At 30.0% G+C, this 17,376-nt stretch overlaps 2 protein-coding genes across 12 annotated transcripts in view; one reads left to right on the top strand and one right to left on the bottom strand.

Moving 5' to 3' along the window:
• LOC109601946 (phosphatase and actin regulator 3) overlaps positions 1–17,376 on the top strand; it is a 132,857-nt gene that overhangs the window by 20,725 nt on the left and 94,756 nt on the right. For 4 of the 10 annotated variants that reach the window (XM_049968158.1, XM_049968161.1, XM_049968162.1 and 1 more), the window contains one exon: positions 1,380–1,409. In XM_049968158.1, the coding sequence (XP_049824115.1) occupies positions 1,380–1,409 (30 nt within the window). Of the gene's footprint in view, positions 1–1,379; positions 1,410–5,427; positions 6,069–17,376 lie in introns of those variants that run through there. The other 6 variants (XM_049968155.1, XM_049968157.1, XM_049968156.1 and 3 more) reach the window with 4 other exon arrangements.
• LOC126265725 (uncharacterized) lies at positions 69–1,127 on the bottom strand. 2 transcript variants are annotated; one of them, XM_049968171.1, is made up of 3 exons: positions 1,021–1,127; positions 915–963; positions 69–388 (listed from the first exon to the last, which is right to left on the bottom strand). In XM_049968171.1, the coding sequence occupies exons 1-3, from the start codon at positions 1,067–1,069 to the stop codon at positions 208–210; spliced, it is 279 nt and encodes a 92-aa protein (XP_049824128.1). In that variant the 5' UTR covers positions 1,070–1,127; the 3' UTR covers positions 69–207. The 2 variants fall into 2 exon arrangements, with proteins under 2 accessions (XP_049824128.1, XP_049824127.1); XM_049968170.1 differs by lacking the exon at positions 69–388 and adding an exon at positions 502–828.

The raw sequence follows: 17,376 nt of genomic DNA, 5'->3' as shown, positions 1-17,376 counted from the left end.
TTAATAAATTGTTTCATTAAGGAATCTGAATTGTAGGGGGCTCTCAAACATTAAGGAACAGTACCATGTATTTTGCCAAAATTTTCGTTAATTTTTATTTAAAAGTCAAATTTTTTAATGTACAAATAAGCATCGGGACTTTTGTAGCACAAAAGATAGGCGTAGATGTATTTGCTGTTGAAGCTGTGCCAAGTACTGAAGACGTCGTCAATAGCGGCACGACTTTTGAACCACACCGTCGACATACCCATATGTCTTCCAGGTCGCGGCATCACCTTTTCCGTACGTGTAATCGCCGCACACTTGGTTCCTCTTTTTGGCTTCCTCTTTCGTTGTTATGTTGTCCCAGTACTTGTCGTGCTCATTTCTGATCCACACACCCCAGGCACTACAATTTGGTTTATTAATAAAAAAAAATTATATATTATAAGTGGTTTAAAAAATTGTTTCATTAAGGAATCTGAATTGTAGGGGGCTCTCAAACATTAAGAAACAGTACCATGTATTTTACCAAAATTTTCGGTAATTTTTATTTAAAAATCAACTTTTTTAATGTACAAATAAGCATCAGGACTTTTGTAGCACAAAAGATAGGCGTAGATGTATTTGCTGTTGAAGCTGTGCCAAGTACTGAAGACGTCGTCAATGGCGGCACGACTTCTGAACCACACCGTCGATATCAAGTACCCATATGTCTTCCAGGTTGCGGCATCACCTTTTCCGTACGCGTAATCGCCACATACTTGGTTCCTCTCTTTGGCTTCCTCTTTCGTTGTTATGTTGTCCCAGTATTTATCGTGCTCATTTCTGATCCACACACCCCAGGCACTACAATTTGGTTTATTAATAGAAAAAAAACATTTATATAAGTGGTTTAAAAAATTGTTTCGTTAAGGAAAGTTAAAAAAGCTTACTCGCTGGCATCGTTATATCTCTCCTCTATTTCTAGAGCAGCATGAGCACCTAAAATTGTTGTTTTTTCTTAATTTCACCGCTGAATACTTTAATATCAAAACTTACAATTTATTATGCTTAAGGACACTATAGTTACCAGCAGTTTGAAATGCATTTTGCAACACTAATGACAAAACATGGTGGCACCAGAATAAATATCAGCCCGTTTTAACGAACTCGCCGATAACTATTAAAAGTTTTAAATTAAAACAGAATAAATGATAAGGGAATTAATATATAATTACACAAATAGAAAATGAAGCAATTATTTTGTTGCTGGGACGCAGTTAACTAAAGCAAAAAAAAAACTGTTTAATTTTATTTCCGTGCGAGTACATTGGAAATTTTAATTAATATTAAATAACTTTAAAATATGCATATCCCGTATTCGCACAACACGAATTTAATAATTTTATTTGTTTCAGGTACGTGCGATGAGTCACAAAATGCTGACGGTAAGTTAATAGAAGCAATCACAATTATTATAATTACATCTTCAAGGTTGGTTTTACTTACTTATTTATTAGTGTATCATATTCGGTTCCCTATCAATTTTGCAAATGTCTCGGCCAACAGGAAAATAAATTGGATAGGTTTTAAAGTTGATTATAATTGATGCTTACGGGTGTTTGGTAAATGGACCTTAAAGAAAGTGTCATTTAAAGTAATGAATTCGATTTGGGTTCTAATGTTTTCTTTTTCTCTTTCGTACAAACATGGACGCACTAAATGTGATTTAATTTCGTAAATCTCATTTGTTTGGAGCCATTGTTTCTGAGCGTAGCTGAACGTCATTTAACAAGTTTTAATCGAGTTCGGATGAAATATGTGAAATTAAATAATTCAGCGTTTCCTTTATGTTTCTAAATCATCTATTAATGCGATAATTTGGAACGAATTTAATTTCATACAATCATAGTTGTTAATCTACGGATTTAATGTTGTATTGTTTTGTGTGTTAACGATTTTACATTCTAAACTGGAATCTAACTTAATTAAGTTAAAATGTTGCAAACTTACGTTCTATTTTGTCACATTACGTCCGTGTTTAAAAACGTGGATATAATTTGGGGTGGATTAAGTTCATTTTTGAAACGTGATCAGTTAACTGTTTTTTTCATGTCGGTATTATGATGATTTTATGGATCGGTCTCTGTTAAAAAGATTTAAACCCCCGAGTCCCATAAATAATGCGGTCCATCAGACCAGAGTTATCAGGTGTGGGGTAAGCTAAAGAGCACTTTTATTACGTACGTGCATTTTGTGTTTGAAATGTCAGTGGCGTACCGAATAAAATGGAAAGTAGCTCAAATTTTAACTGAACTAATAATGTAGTTTTTCTACGTGAACATATGGTGCAATAATATTTTTAATTAATAAAATAATTAATGCTCACGTTGATTGTTACGTTGAGATGTAATTACAAAATGAAAGTTTCCGCATTTTTGTTACAAATTATATTTAACACTTTGATGAGAAATTGTATAAATTTGTTTGCTTGATATATTCATTATTACTTTGAAAATAATTATGGACTCATTAAGAAATATGTACATGAAAAATGTATGATTATGTAAAAAATGTTAAACAATAAACTGTAACATTCTTAGAAACGCCTAATTATTTTTTGTTGCAAATTTTTTATATTATTACCAAAGCAAGACTGATTTATTTACATACATGCTATCTATTACATACGATAATAATAAACTATACAGAAATATTCAACTTTTTTAAATGGTAAAGTTTCACTGAGTAATTTTATATCATACAATTTATATTAAATAATCACTTATAATAGATTTAAGTTAAATTTTAATTGGCTGTTTTCTCACGATGAGTTAAATTATTTTGTAGATTACCTTTTATTGATTAGTTACTTCAATTAGAAAATTGATGATGAATGAACTCGCCTAATTTAAAAATCCCAACTTTTAATTATAAAATTAATAACTAAATTTAAAAAAAACGCAATTAAATTAAAATTTTCTCTCTTTTTAACTATTAAATCAAAAGTTAAATTTCAATAAACGTAACTCATTTGAAAATTTGATAAATTAAATTAGATTAAAATTTTTAACTATAAAATCAGTAATCATATTTTAATAAACTTATCTAAAATAAAAATCTCTTAATTTTCAGCAATAAAATCAAAAGATAATTGAGAATAAATGTAATTCAATTGAAAATTCCTCAATTTTTAACTATAAAATCAGAAACTATATTTGTATAAACTCCTCTGAATTAAAAATCCCTCAATTTTCAACAATAAAATCGAAATCTAAGTTTGAATAAACGCAAGTCAATTAAAATTTTCTCACTTTTTAACTAATAAATTAAAAGTTAAATATGAATAAACGTAACTCACTTGAAAATTCCACAATTTTAATTATAAAATCTATAATTAAATTCATTAAATTCAATTAGATTAAAATTTTTAACTATAAAATCAGTAATCATATTTTAATAAACTTATCTAAAATAAAAATCCCTCAATTTTCAACAATAAAATCAAAAGATAATTTAGAATAATCACAATTGAATTAAAAATTTCTCAATTTTTAACTATAAGATCAATAACTTAATTTGAATAAACATAACTCACTTGAGTATTCCACAATTTTAATTATAAAATCAATAATTAAATTTGATAAATTTAATTAGATTAAAAGTTTTAACTATAAAATTAGTAATCATATTTTAATAAATTTATGTAAAATAAAAATCCCTCAATTTTCAACAATAAAATCAAAAGATAATTTAGAATAAACGTAATTCAATTAAAAATTCCTCAATTTTTACTGTAAAATTAGTAACTAAATTTGAATAAATTCGAATAAATTAAAATTTTTTCAATTTTTAACTATACAATCAGTAACTATATTTGTATAAACTATTCTAAATTAAAAATTCTTCAATCTTCAACAATAAAATCCAAAGATAATTTAGAATAAACGCAACTCAATTAAAAATTCTACAATTTTAACTATAAAATCAATAATCAAATCCTCCAAATTAAAAATCTTTCAATTTCCACTAATAAAACCAAAAGCTGAATTTAAATAATTGCAACTAAAATAAAAAATATTAATTTTGGCTATAAGATAAATAACTAAATTTAAAAAAACTCAATATAAATTAATATAATATTTTCAATTATATAATTAATAACTGAATTTTAATTAACGCAACTAAAATAAAAAGTGTTCTATTGAAGTATAAAATAAATAGTTCATCTAAAATAAAAGTTTTTTAATTTTGATCTATAAAATACATTAATTTTAACTATAAAATCAATAGCTAAATTTGAATAAATTCAATTAAATTAAGAATCCCTCAATTTTTAATTATAAAATTCAAATTAAATTTGAACAATTGCCTCAATTTTTAATGATAAAATCTATAACTAAATGTGAATAAATGCAACTAAATTTAAACTACTCCATTTGTAATTAAATTTATTCATTCATTTAATTTTGAATAAAATCAATGAAATAAAGAATCTGTCAATTTTTAACAATATGAAGCAGTAAATTTACACTATAAAAATTTAAACTATATTATGACTATTACTAACTATAAAATCAGTAACTTTATTTGTATAAAATCAACAAAAACAAAAATTCTTCGATTTAACCAAAAAGTCTATAATTAAATTCAAATAAATTCAATTAATCTAAATATTCCTTCCAAATTAAAAAAAAACCATAAACTTAATTTGAGTAGAATGGTGTAATGTAATTTTTGTTTAAAAATTTATTTAATTAATTATCTTAAATTTATAGTTATTTTTGTTGCTTTTTTTCAATATTATGAGAAGGGTATAACAAAATTTTTTATTAAAGAAAAAAAAATGATTAACTACGTAATAAATAAAATTTTAGATTTTTTCTTATCAAAAAATGTTCATTCGCTGATTTCTATCCAGATGTTGTGTTATCATTATATACAAAATAATTATTATTTTCCAATAAATTTAATTTCATTTTAAGTCAAATTTATTTGATTAAATTCATAAAGCACTAATTTTAGTAATAAATATGGTAAAATTCTAAAAATGCATCCATTATTTTTTATTACGTGAACAAAACTAGCTTATTGGTGAACAAAGTTAACATTTTCGTTATCGGTGCCTCCGCATTGGATTTACAACTGCAATAAACCAATGATGAGCGGTTTCGTCCATCCATCGAACGGTGCAATAAATCCAGATGCCAATCGCCAGATTAGCGCAAGTTCATATTCGAATAAAAGTGCAAGTTCCAACATTCGACGTGCCCCGAAGCCCACAGTCCACTTGTGTTTGTATCGTCGTCCCCCATTCCTCAACATTGCACCTGTTTCGGTCGCGCCACTGGAGGGATGAATTCCCTTGCACCGGGGTTAGAGGCACCGGCAACGCAGTGAACGGAGATCGGCCGAACGAGAATGCACATCACCATAGTTACACGCACAGGCCGGCTGCTCACGATCGACGCCACGTCGCGTTCGGACCTCTCCGTCGGACGGCGCGTGCCAGACGAGGACGCACCTACGAACCGGTCGGGCCGTCCGACGTAGAGGGGATCGGCGACTCGACGAGTCTGACGCCGAGCGAGCGACTCACCGTTCAGTTCGTACGAGTCGCGTACTCGTCGCGTCGCACCGAACGTGTCCGTTTCGTCGTCATCGTGTTTTGTGTTGCGGGCCCGTGTGTACACGCCGGCCGGGTGGTTGTTTTTGTGTGTACGGCCATGGTCCCTCCGAACCCGACCCTCCGGTTCTGAAACGGCCTCCACAGGTGTTTACCTGCGAGGTATGTGAGTACGGGTCCAGTGCCGGTTGGATTTTTATACACGGTTTATTTTTTTTCGTACGTTGTGTGATGTCCGTCCGCATCGGAGATGTGTACATCTCCCCGAACGCGCCGGCCGTGCACGAGAAGGGCAACGGCGGCCAACAGAAAATGAAGACGGTGGCCATCGTGGCGCCCACCAGGAGTAACAGCCTGGATTATTTGAATTTCGAGGAGAAACGGAAGCTGATCGCGTCCTCTTTGTCCCTCTCCGATTTCCTGGCCGTTGGGAATAATACCACGCAGGAGATCAAGGAGGGATGCACTACTGTTATTGTTGGTGAGTTGCGTCGCGGAGATGCTTGTGTAAACAATGTCGGTTGATTTATTCAACATTGATTGTGTGCTCTATTATGAATCATCTGTTACTTACTTAATGTTGTTGTTTAGAACCTGTGGTTACAAATGGCCATGCCAAAACGAATTTTTATCAATTTTGATTGACGGAGGGAATCAGTGGGATTTATCAACGACTACTAATTGCTGGAAAGCTTCTGTAATCAATACTAATGGGCTACAAAGCACCGGAAAGCTAAAAGAAGCCCTTGTTTGATTGATATTCTTTGTAAGAACTCTTGTCTCTAATCAATACATAAATATATTTTGAAACAAGTTGCTACAAATGTAACAAAAGCTTCTCAAGTTAGTTATGGAAGTTTCATCTTGTTGAAGGGTATTAGACATTACTTGAATTTAAGTTAGAAGTTTCTATTAAACATCATATTGTTGCACATCTACCTTTATCTACATTTGTTTCCTGTTTCCTTTTCACATCGGTTTTTAACGGAAAATCTAATATGATTATAATGATGTGACCTCTAATTTAGAGGAGTAATGCAGGAAAATTACATTTTATCTTCAATCTACCTGTAACTATAAAAAGTATGATTTTTATGATGACAATTTCTACAAAAATGTTCACATACAGTGGAACTTCGATAATTTGAACCACAAAAAAATTCCAAGGCTTGGAGTATGTATTTTATACAATATTGGCAGAAAGTAGAGTAACTTTAAAAATATGCTACCCCCCTGTATATGCAAATCTAATATAATATATACCAATTATGAACACACTGTATACAAACATGTCGGTGAATATTTCTTGTATTAAAAATGATTCTGTTAGCTACAAATCAAAAAACTAAATATTCGGATGGCAAAAAGTAGAGCAACTTTTTACTAAATGTCACTAATAACTACAAAATAACAATAATTTTCAAGATTTCGTAGTGTGGAAGAAAGACATAAAATTGAAAAACCAAGAAAAACCAACATGTTTCAGGATAAACATATTTTATTCTACTCAAAATGTCACTAGTCTCTACAAAGTCGTCAATAATTTTTATTTTTACAGCATACATCAAAGAGTTAATATAATTTCTCGTGGAAAGAAATTATCTTCCGAATTAAAATGATGGATTGTATGGTTCTTTCAATCCGAAGAGAGAAAAATCAATATCCCTCGATTGTAACATGTGTTTTACAACAATTTTCAAGATTTGGTAATGTGGAACGAAAAAATAAAACTGGAAGGCCAAGAAAAATCAATAGGTTTTAGGATAAACAAATTTTATCCTACTTCAAAAAAAAATCCTTTCGAGTTCCAGTAAAATAAAAGGTCTACATGGGACACAACTTGGAATTAATGTTTCTCCAAGAAACGTAAAAAGCAATCTTCAAAATATTTGAAGCAGTGGTTTTTAAGGGAAAAAATTAATGTTATGAACTGACCATGTCTATTTCCCGATCTAAACTCCATTGAAAGAAAACTTATGGAAGATAGTGAACAACAAAATAAGACATTCTATTGCTTTCCATGAAAAAAGGTGTGTGGAAGTTATTCATAATGATGGGAATTTTACAATATATTAGTGTGGAACTAATTAAAATGCTAATTACAATTTATTTGTATTAATAAAACTTTAAACAGCAAAAGTAGCTCTACTTTTTGTCAGCTTAAAATAAACAATCATCAGTAAAACTCTTTATTTTTTTTATTTGTAATTGTTATATTTATAAAGAGAACTTAATTTTTAATATACATTTTTTTGGACATAGTAACCAGGACAACAATTATTTGAATTTTAAAAAAGTTTCTCCACATTCTGCCAATACTGTACATAGAAAGTTATAAATGTGTATGTATGTACCATGCAAGTATGATTTAAGCAAGATATTACAAAAGACACTGCTAAAGTACTCCACTTATCAAAAATAACATTTTGAAACCTATTAAATATGTAATACATAATAAAATAAATATTATTATAATTTTATTTATTATTTATTTAAGTTTTTATTTTAATTTTAAAAATACAGTTATTTATGTTTGTCAAAAAAACTATGATTAAACCATTCCAGAATAATTTTGTCGACATTTTCATACATAGGTTTTTTTATACGAAGCTTAATAGCTAAATATAAGCGTTACCAATGTAGGGGTTGTCTTTAAAACATTTAATTGGAAAAACCCTTAGTAAATAGTACTTCCATTTAGAATTTGGGAAGTGGTAATCATATAAATATCATAAAATAAATTGTAGTTTGAGTTTCCGGCATTAGTCTAATCAATCGATAATTGGTCTTAGAACTGTTGCCGATTGGGCATACGACAGGTATCGTCGGAAAGGAACACCCTCGAGTTTACCTGTGGCAGGGGAAATTCGACTTATCGAAGAAGTGCCAAATATTTAGTTCGAGTTACACATAATTTTCACCCTGGACGCCACTGCCAACCAATTTGCTTCCAGTTATCAAGAATTTGAGTAGTCGAAGTTATGTATTTTTATTGCTTACCTTCAATAAAACACATTTCCACGTCAAATATCTCCGTTGGCACAACCAAAACATAATTTTCATGCTTTGTGTTTGAACTGTTTAGATGTGACTCAGTACATGCATAATGTATTTGTTACACTTGAAAATTAACATAATTGTCAATGGTACCAGAAACACATACCACAAACTCGCATAAGGTTGTCCGATACAAATTGCTCGCATTAATTAACCATCCCAACATCAATAGAACATTTTTATCTCGTCCAACCTTCATACGTCCATCTGTTCATTACGAAAAAAAAATACATCAATATCAGTTTCCTCGAGCAACTGAATTACGATTTAGTAGCATTTTATTTGCAATGCTCTCGGGTGATGAACGCGGCGATGAGGGGCCTATTATTCGTCTCAGACGTTGAAGTTGTTTGAAGTTGGGGGCCGAACAGAAAAGGGAGCTGATAGCGTCTTCCACGTAATTGTCTGACATGCGAAACAGGAAGTCTGGGGGGCTCGTCTGGCTTATTGTGTGTCTAATGATCGATAGTGGAAAAAACCCCAGTAGCATGCCAAAGAGTCGTATTAATATTTGCCGGCCGTTTAACATCCTAATCAGGCATTGCCAGGTGACGAGTCATTCGACTGGGTACGATGTTTTGAGTTACGAACAATACATTGTGAATTTGTGACGTTGATTTTAATTCAAAATAGAATAGTTTCGTCGTCGTCGAAAAGTTACGAAGCAGACGTTAATTATAACACAGGATGCACGTAGATTACATATTTTATTTCAGCTCCAGTTCAAACAAACTTATTTAGATAAGAGCCGGGCGGATTAAATTCGGGCTGGCACCATCTTAGCGTTCAAATTTAAAGCCGTTTAATCTTGTATTCTATTACCTTAGGAAGAACGGGACGTATACAATATATATAAACATTAATGTCCACGAATCTGGGAGTTTATTATTGAGGAGGAGTCACAGAATGCGCGAGTAACCTTTTCGTTGCATTGCTTTATGTGCCGTTCAACGATTTTGATTGGATGACTCGGCAGATTGGAGATTAGATTCTGTAATTGAGGCTTTGATCCGCTGCAGGACGTACGATTGTATTTTACTCGGTGCATTTGAAAGGAAATATTCTTTTACATTCAAAAATTCTCCTTTAGAAGAACAGTGCAGGCAGTTTTTAGGTGTGGATGGGGAAGATTTGAAGAGAAGAATCGATAAGATCCAAACTGTTGACGATTAAGATTCTTCTATAACCAATGATGAACAAGACTGAGTTAGGTTAAATAGGAGTTAATAAAAAGTAAAAACAAAAAGACTTAAACAACTGTTTATTACATATTTTATAGTTTTTCTTTTACGCATGATAAAATAAGATATCTTTTATTTCTATAATTTCTGATGATATTCTAGACATTCGACTATGAGACTTGAAAACGGAATGGTTGAACAGAGGAATATATAAGTGGCAAAATGCTGTATATAAGGAGTCGTTTATAAGTAATAAAGAACGATTATTGATTAATATTAAGTAGGATTATAATTAATAAACTATTTAATAAACATTTTGGAGTTAAAATGGTGTTTCTTTCTTATGAAAAGTGTTTTTCATTTTTCAGTTGTTGAGAGTTGAGGTGAAGAAGCTATAAGGTAGATTTTACCAAATATTCCGAAGTTTCTTCTAACTACATATGTATGTTGAGTAATTTTCATCGAGAATCACTGGCCAATAAATCTGTTAATACCGTTGATAAACAGGGTTATTGTGCTTTCTGTTTCTCATAATAAAATAGGGTCTTCCCCATTCATAATATCAGTAATCTTATCACATTTTTTATAAATGGTTTTGTAGACTTTTGATTATGTCTCTAGGGTGTTTGTTTTTTATGATAAAATTTTCTATTAAATTAGTAGTATAATGCATATTGCATATTTTTTATGGATAGGTAGATGTAACACCGAAAAAACTTATTTTTTACATGTAAATATTCCGAATAGAGGAGTTGATAAATGTTAAATAGTTGGCAATGAAGAGTTTAATGCATTTGATATTGAATATTGTTAAGGAAAAATGACTGACAAAAGAAAACAATATACTTTTATAAACCATTTTTGACATTTTCTATGTTATTTTCTATTAAGCAGTATAATACATATTACATTTTCCTCCTGATGGTTGAGAAGGTGTGCGTACATTTAAAAATTTGTATCTTAAAGAACTAGTTTAGGAAATTTTAAATGTAGATGGAAAAAAGTTGATTAATAAGCAAAAACAACAATTACTGAGTAAGATTATGTAAGAATTATTGATTATTAAGACCAATAAATTTGTTGATACAATTATTGTTGGTGTTTCTTTCGTATAGTAAAATAGGGAATATCTTATTACTATTGTACTTGTTTAAGTAGATGTATAATTGTGCATCCAATTCTTTTATATTTAAAAATTCCATACTATACAAAATATTTTTAAGTATGGAAGTGAACAAATTAAAGAGAGAATCGATAAGTCCTTAATTTTGGCTGTAAAGAGTGTTTTATTGCTAATGAAGCTAATTTATTGAAGATGAGCAATAATTATTGACTGTTAAATCTGAAAGATCTCTTGATAAACATTCAAGGTGTTTTTTATGACAATATAAGGAATTTTCTATAGATATTAACAGTTTAATACATTTAAAAAATTGATACTTGAAGAATGTAGGTGATTTTAGGAGTGGATGGGAAATAATCGGATAAAAGTATGGATAAATGTCAAAATACTAGCGACATAGTATTTCATTATTAACTAAGAACAATTATTTAGTTTTTATAACTAATTAATTGTGGAATGTTAAATAAGTAACTATTAAAATCAATCAATTTTTTGATAAACATTCTCTTTCTTATAATGAAATAAAGAATTTTTTATTGCTGATGAACGTAATTTTATTGAGTAATATAAAGCAAGAGTTTCTGACAATTAAATCCGATAGATTTTTGATATTTTCCTTATAATGAAATAAAATGTCTTCTACTAATACTAGCAGTGTAATATATATTACATCTTTCTTTTTATCGTTAGGTGGATGTACACTTCTTTATATTTAGAAATTTTAAATATGGATGGAAGAGTTTATGAGAAGAAGGGAAAAGGGATAAGTAGCGAAAAGCTGGCAATGAGGAGTATTTTATTATTAAGCAAGATCAACTACCATTGAATAATGTTATGTAAGAATTTATGACTATTACGACCAATAAATATACTAATAAAATTATCTATGGTGTTTCTTTTTGTAAAAAGGAGTAAACCATCCAAAAAACTTCTCTTTTACATTGAAAAATTCTATTCTTAAAGAAACAGTGCAGATCATTTTTGTGTATGGATGCAAAAAAATAAAAATATCCCAAAAGAAACTCATAAAGAACTTAATTTATTCGATTGATTTTTTGAAAGCAGGAAATCTTAAATGTAGACTAAAAAGAGTTGATCAGAGGAATGGATAATTGCTAAAGTGTTGGCGATAAATGGTATTATGATAATGAAGAACAACAATTATTGAATAATGTAAGGCAAGAGTTACAGTCAATTAAAACCATCAGGTTGTTTGATAAACATTCCATGGTTAATACAGGGTTTCCTTTTTTTTTTTGATAAAGTGAGGTATTACCCATTACTAATAGCTGTGGTGGTTTTGTAAAAATATCAAGAAATAATCACACGTCGTGTTTCGTTGTGTGGTTTGTGTTTCAAATGAAAACGACTACAATGCACGTGTTGCTCAACAAATGTAGTTACAGCCTCTGCATTGTTATTTATAACATTCACATATATATAATCTCGTAAATAACACAAAAACAAGAATTGCATCCAGTATAAATAGCACGACAGCTAGTTAATTTTAGACTGGCGTCTTTTTATCTCTTAAATTTATTGTGTGATCAATCGTTAAGGAAAAAATGTGGCAATTTCGGTGGTATGCAAGATGTTGTCCTTCACGAAATGTGTTACGTAATTTCATGCATGCAATTGTAATGGATTGAAAACAGTAATTTGCGTTGTTTGCATAATGTTTCTAAAAATATCTGTAATTTAATTATGTTATGTTCCTTTTTGAAGTTCGGTGCATGCACGGTCGTTTATGATTTTAGGCGATTCGTATAAAGTTCGTTAACTTCTACGACTGTGGTAAACGGAGTTTCCGGCAGACTCTCCGTTCATGCCTTCGTTAAATATCGAAACGGAAACTCAGTCGGGGGGAAAAATACTATTTTATAAACGAAATGATGTAAATATTCGTCGGAGATATTATATCGCTGTGATTACTTATTTGGGACTAGGTTCATAAATGAGGATATAATGTTAAGCTAATATTTATTGTGTTACATAAAACTGAAAGCATCTAGTACATTTTTAAAATCAACCGAATGATTGTGTAGGTTAAATTGTAACCTTGGTCCAGTTTACTATAAAATTTCGATTAACTATGTATTATTAATGAATATTTACTTATTAATAAAACATTTTAAAATATGCTATTCACAAAATTTCACAAACGTATTGTTTACACGTAATCGTAACTCAACAAAAACATAATTTGTTTAACTACGTTACGAACACAAAACAAATTATCCATGTTGCCGAGTCCGAATGTAAACTATTTAAGCGGTGCGAAATTTACACACGTAACTTTTGTATTCGTAATTAGCACGACAGCCAATGAGAATGGATTTTAGCAAAAGGACAAAACGATCCGTACCTAAAGCCGGCCCCAATATTTTTTATTGTAATTTGCGAGTGTCGCTCATAAAATAAAGCTCAGGGCGGTCCGGATAATATTTTTCCTGTAAATATTTGAACTGGCAGATGATTGCGTTCGTGTGGATATTTTAATTTTGCAAATTTCGTGCGTATAAATATTTTTGTTTAATTCGATTTCCGACGATTCGAAGCGTCAATGTAATTTTTCAGATTTGCAATTCGTTGATGCTATATGGTATAAGCCACCAAATATTTGTTTTATGATTTATTTACTGTAAAAATGGCAAATTAACAATTATATTCTATTATATTTTCTATTCTGATTAATTGTGACCTTTATTAAATTATTTAATATATAAAATAAATCCATGATAAAACAAATATTTTTTGATTTTGGACTTTACATAACATTAACATAAATTATTAAAAATGCGTAAAAAATACAAATTTTCATAACTAATTTACTGAAAAAACTGACGTAATAATATTCTTTGGCTAATTATTTAAATTATGAAAAATACATATTCAAAAAAATATAAGAACTATAAATTATTATTTTCTCAGGTAATTTTCACTGAATAAAATTTTTGGATTCAAAATTTACTGAATTACAAATTTATGGTTTTAAAACTAATTTACCGCAAAAAAGCAGCAAACTAAAAACGAAATGGTTTGATTTTTAAAATTATTTAAAATATAAAAAACTTACTGAAAATGCAAGAGTTACAAATTTTTGATTTCAAAATTGATTTACTTCAAAAAAGCTGCACATTGAAAACTAAATAGTTTTTTTCCTATTTAAAATTATTTAAATTATGAAAAATTCAATTTTCACAAGATCTACAAATTTTTGATTTTCACAACAAATTTACTCCAAAAAAGCATTAAAATAAAATTTTTTTCGCTACTTGAAATTATTAAAAAATCCATTTAAAAAACTATGTATGAGTCAAAATATTTGGATTTTCAATATTATTTAAATTATAAAAAAACTATTAAAAATGATTGATTTTCACAAAAAGGCATCAAAACAAAAGAATTTTTTTGCGTTATTTAAAAATATAAAAACGTTAATTAATTAATTAAAAATTATTTAAATTTAAAAAAAATCTATCGAAAAAAAGAAGTATCATAAAAAATATAATTTTCAATCAACTGAAAAAGTTGCAAATTAAAAACTAAATAGTTTATTTAAATCATGAAAAAACCCATTCTCAAAAAAAAAAAAAAAAATTCTAGATAGAATTTTGGATTTTCAAAATTATTTAAATTATGAAAAAACCTATTTAAAATACCATAACTTATAATTTTTGAATATTACAAGTTTGTCATTGAATAATTTTGTATCTAAATTATGAGAAAACCCACTATAATTTTTTTAACTATTTAAAATGAATATATATGATATGAAAAAAACATTTAAATTAAAAAAAAACAATTGAAAAAAAGAAGTATTATGAAAAATTATGATTTTCAAAATTAATCAAAGTTAATCAAAGTTGTAAATTAAAAACTAAATAGTTTAAATCACCAAAGAAAATAATTATGTAAATCATGAAAAAACCCATTTTCAAAAAAAAAAATCTATATATAGAATTTTGGATTTTCAAAATTATTTAAATTATGAAAAACATATTTAAAAATACCATAACTAATAATTTTTGAATATTACAAGATTGTCGTTGAATAATTTTGTGTTTTCAAAATGATCTAAATTATGAAAAAAGGCACTATACATTTTTTAACTATTTAAAATAATTAAATAAGCCATTGAAAGATATATTATACAAAAGTCAAATTGGGATTTTCAAAATAATTTAAATTAAAAAAAAAAACAGTAATAGTTTAAATCACAAAAAAATCTATATATATAATTTTGGATTTTCAAATTTATATAAATTATGAAAAAACTTATTTAAAAAATACCGTAACTAATAATTTTTAAATATTACAAGATTGCCATTGAATAATTTTCTATTTAATATTATTTAAAATATATATAAAAAAAACATTTTTCAAAAAATAAGCCATACATTGCATTGCATTACAATTTTTTTTCCCCTAAATAAGTTTGGATTTTCAAAATTTTTCTCTAAAACATAAGAAGTAAGAATTTTTTGGATTTACAATAAATTTTTATCAAAATTACACAATCGAATTGTTTCTTTGATTAACTTTTAGTTTTTAAAATTATATAATTAAATTTACCAGTTGATTAAATTATTTAACACTTGTTATTGTTTTTTTTTTCAGGTAAGCATCCATTTAATTCATCTTCCTGCCGTGTGAGTAACAAAGGAAGTCGCATTACAAAACCGCGATACAAACGTGTACACATAGAATGCGAACGTAAATGTTTCTCTTTATAATGGGAAAAATTAAGCGAGACAATAAATTGTAACAGTTTGTTTGACCCGGATTCCCACGAAAATTTCCGTCGTCGATTACAAATTCCAGCATAAACCACCGCGTGATTGGTCTAAGTGATAAAATACAGTTCATAACCAACCGTCTGTACACAAAACGAATTCGATTCCGCCGCATTTCTTCCGCGAATGTGCGGGAATGTCCTCTTCGTTGCGACACAGGAGAACTGGTGCAAAGCTAAACTGGTACGACAAAATTTGTTAGCAATTTGTAACCGGTACGTTTCGGTTCGATTCTAATTAGCCATTTTTTCGTGTTGGTAATCACATCCGGGAGCCACTAAGCGATCTTTGTGCATCAAAAAATTTGATTTATCACGACCCGAAACGTGAGCCAGAAAAACTTTCCTCTTTGATGTTCCCGAGACCGGGAATCCTGGAACCTCACTCGACGAAATTCCCTTTACTTTACGACGGGCCCTTTGTCAGAGATAATGTCCGCTTACCTTTTTGTTGGAGCTTTGGATGTTTTCGGGAGGTTATGCGTTCTTAACCTGCTGCGATAAGACGGAAAAATGACCGGGTATTTGCGTTCGAAAAGTTTTATCAAAGCGGCCCATAAATAATATCGCCGCTTTGAATACAGTTGCAGCTTTATAAATAGGATTTGGGATGATGGCCAAGGAATCGCCGGCCGATTTAATTTTAATCCATAATGCATTGTACGATGACGGTTTATCGGGTGTTCTACATCGGTGCAAGTGTATGTGACACTCATAATGGATTACCGGGGTCCGAAATGTTTGGATAACCGATGGTATATTGTCCCACTAACTGAATTTCGTCGCCCAATATATGGCGGCTTTGTACACGCAAATATTTCTAGCCTGGAGTTGCCAAGAAAACAAATTTGAATGCAGGGACCTGTGTCACCTGATAAGGTGACATAACTCAGTTGTGGAAATTGATATAAAATTAGATTACGCATAGTTCGCATATTTTTGTTGTGTGTGTCGTTCTGAGTCTTGGCAGTGAACCGTGGGCAAAACGACGCCTAAATACACCAAAAAAATTAAATATAGATCCGTATTTTCTGCATGGCGACAGCCACCGTTCAACTGGATGCTGGAAAGCCTTCACTGGATGCACGCAAACTTTCATTACGCAAGCTTATGCCTCGAGTAGTTCATAATTTTCGGTGGAATCCGTTGCACAATGTTTAGAAAACTGGACGGTAACTGCTAATTGAATTATTTAACGCCCATCGTTGCGTTTACGTAAAAATTAGAATAAATAAATTGGTATTTCGGTTAATCACTTTCTCTTGAGCATACGGGCGTTAAACCATGAGGGTTTCCCAATTGTTATTAATCGAAGACGCTTCCGAGGTATTTCACCGAATTGCTCGTGGTATTCAATGCGTTTCCAATTCATATCGTATTCATTTTTCGTCCGCGACGTCGTCATTTATCACATAACCCTGACGGGCCACAAAAACTTTTGTCCCCGCCATCCGTTTTCCCATAAAAGGGCCCCACGCACGTCCACGTTCACGTATTGCTAAATTATACGAGAAGAAGAGCGATTTGTTGCATCTGGTCGCCAATTCGAAATGAAAATCGCCAGTATGTGTACCGGAGGAGAAAAAACTGCGGTAACTGCGTACAGTTACTTTATCCATTGGTCGGATCTCAT

This window comes from Aethina tumida, chromosome 5, assembly GCF_024364675.1.
Source record: "Aethina tumida isolate Nest 87 chromosome 5, icAetTumi1.1, whole genome shotgun sequence".
Lineage (NCBI taxonomy): Eukaryota > Metazoa > Arthropoda > Insecta > Coleoptera > Nitidulidae > Aethina > Aethina tumida.
This window is presented reverse-complemented; position numbering and strand designations above follow the sequence as displayed.